Genomic DNA, 2,010 nt, shown 5'->3' on the forward strand with positions numbered 1-2,010 from the left:
GCCCCCTGCAGCTGCTGTCAATCAAACACAGACACGCCCCCTGCAGCTGCTGTCAATCAAACACAGACACGCCCCCTGCAGCTGCTGTCAATCAAACACAGACGCAACAGATCTGTCCTCAGTTCAGCTGCAACAGTAAAGGTCAAAGATCAGAGGAAACACCTGTCATCAGAGCCTCAAACTGTTTCCTCAACATCTGGAACCATGTGGAACCTGATCTGGAACCATGTGGAACCTGATCTGGAACCATGTGGAACCTGATCTGGAACCATGTGGAACCTGATCTGGAACCACGTGGAACCTGATCTGGAACCATGTGGAACCTGATCTGGAGCCATGTGGAACCTGATCTGGAACCACGTGGAACCTGATCTGGAACCATGTGGAACCTGATCTGGAACGTTCTCACAGACCAACAGGAACTAAACCGAGCTCCTGTCCAACCGGACAACAAAGCTGCATCACACAGGAAGTCCTACCTTCACGGTGGGGTAGGTCTTCCTGTTCTTCTCGCTGGAAGCACCCGGCAGACCCCCGTGAGACGGACCCTCACAGCCGTACCTGAACCTGAAGCCTCGCTGGAAAACAGAGAAAACATGAGCTGAGACCAAACCTCATTTAAAACCATCGTTTATTCAGATTTATCCCGTTAAACATCCGTCTGACTGCTCTCCACTCAGAAACCAGCTCCACTGATATAAAACTCTGAGCATCTGCTTTATTTTGAAAGGATAATAAAGAATGTGTTTTATTTTGAAATAATACAGTATGTGTTTTAATTTGAAAGGATAATAAAGTATGTGTTTTATTATGAAAGGATAATAAATATGTGTTTTATTTTGAAAGAGTAATAGTTAAACAGGTGAGCTCAGCTTGACTCCATCTTTACAAACTTTTCATGGATGTCTTTATTCTTTGATTCTCTGACAGATAATTTAATCTCAGGGTTTTGTTCAGATGGGTCGGTGCAGGATCTGCAGTACTGTGGGGGCTGTTCCGGTCTGCTGTGGTGAAGCTCTCTGTTTACCTGTCAGAATCAGTCAGAGGGTAAAACCTGCCTCAGGTCTGAGGTTTACCTGTTTGGGCTGCTCCAGGATCTGCAGGAAGGGTCCGTCCACTGAAACTACAAACACAAGAACATTTCACTCAGTGCTGAGCTGAAGCTCTGAGTTTATTCAGACGTTACAGAAAGACTTTCATCATTTCTCTGATTCAATGCTTTTATTGTAGCGGGGCAGACGAGCTGTGAGGGAAACACTTCCTGTGAGTTTCTCTGAATGTGTTTGTTGTGGAAACTCTGACAGGAAACACATCTGGAACATCTGACTCTGAACTGAAAGCTTCAACCAGAACCAGAAAATCAGAGCTTTGTTTCTGCAGACCGCCCTGGATCAAGACTTTTACACAGAACTATGTGAACCTGAGCAGAACCTGGACGGGCCGGTGGTTCTGTGCTGGTTTAGAACTTATCTGGTTCTCAGCAGAGAGACGGTGGGGCGTTTGAGACGTGAAGGTGTGACTGTGATCTTCTGCAGCTTCCTGTCTCCAAACTGCTGCAGACACTTCCTGCTTCAGCCAAACAGAACTTTCTACAGAACCCCTGACTGCACCAGAATGGACCAGAACTCTGGAATCAACCCTCAGGAGGGAGTTCAGTTTCACCTGAACCACAGCTGATCCAGGTTCTGGTTCAGGTTTTTCTCGGGGTCTTTGTGAGACCGCCCCTCGTGTGTCAGACACCGTTGATGATGTCACATTTATTCCCTTAAATGAGACGACAGAGATTCAGAAAAATGCAAATAATTCTGAAAACTGTGAGCATGAAACCCTGAGGGGGGGTCTGTCTGTTTGGGAGGGGGTGCCCCCCCCACATGGATGGAGGAAGTGAAGCAGACCGTCCTCTCTTATCCATTCGACAGATTTAATCTTTGGTTTTCTGTTTGGTGATGAAACAAACAGGGAAACGAGAGCAGAGCCTCTTCACCACCGACGACACGTCATGAAACTCTC

At 46.9% G+C, this 2,010-nt stretch overlaps 1 protein-coding gene across 1 annotated transcript in view; it reads right to left on the reverse strand.

Annotated features, from left to right (window-relative positions):
* LOC106530286 (nuclear factor of kappa light polypeptide gene enhancer in B-cells 1) overlaps positions 1 to 2,010 on the reverse strand; it is a 17,428-nt gene that overhangs the window by 10,677 nt on the left and 4,741 nt on the right. Inside the window, exons 4-5 of the mRNA XM_014025877.1 lie at positions 1,077 to 1,123; positions 480 to 578 (exon numbers count right to left, since the gene is read on the reverse strand). Of these exons, the coding sequence (XP_013881331.1) occupies positions 480 to 578; positions 1,077 to 1,123 (146 nt within the window). The remainder of the gene's footprint in view (positions 1 to 479; positions 579 to 1,076; positions 1,124 to 2,010) is intronic.

This window comes from Austrofundulus limnaeus, unplaced genomic scaffold (genome assembly GCF_001266775.1).
Source record: "Austrofundulus limnaeus strain Quisiro unplaced genomic scaffold, Austrofundulus_limnaeus-1.0 Scaffold506, whole genome shotgun sequence".
In the NCBI taxonomy this organism is placed as follows: domain Eukaryota; kingdom Metazoa; phylum Chordata; class Actinopteri; order Cyprinodontiformes; family Rivulidae; genus Austrofundulus; species Austrofundulus limnaeus.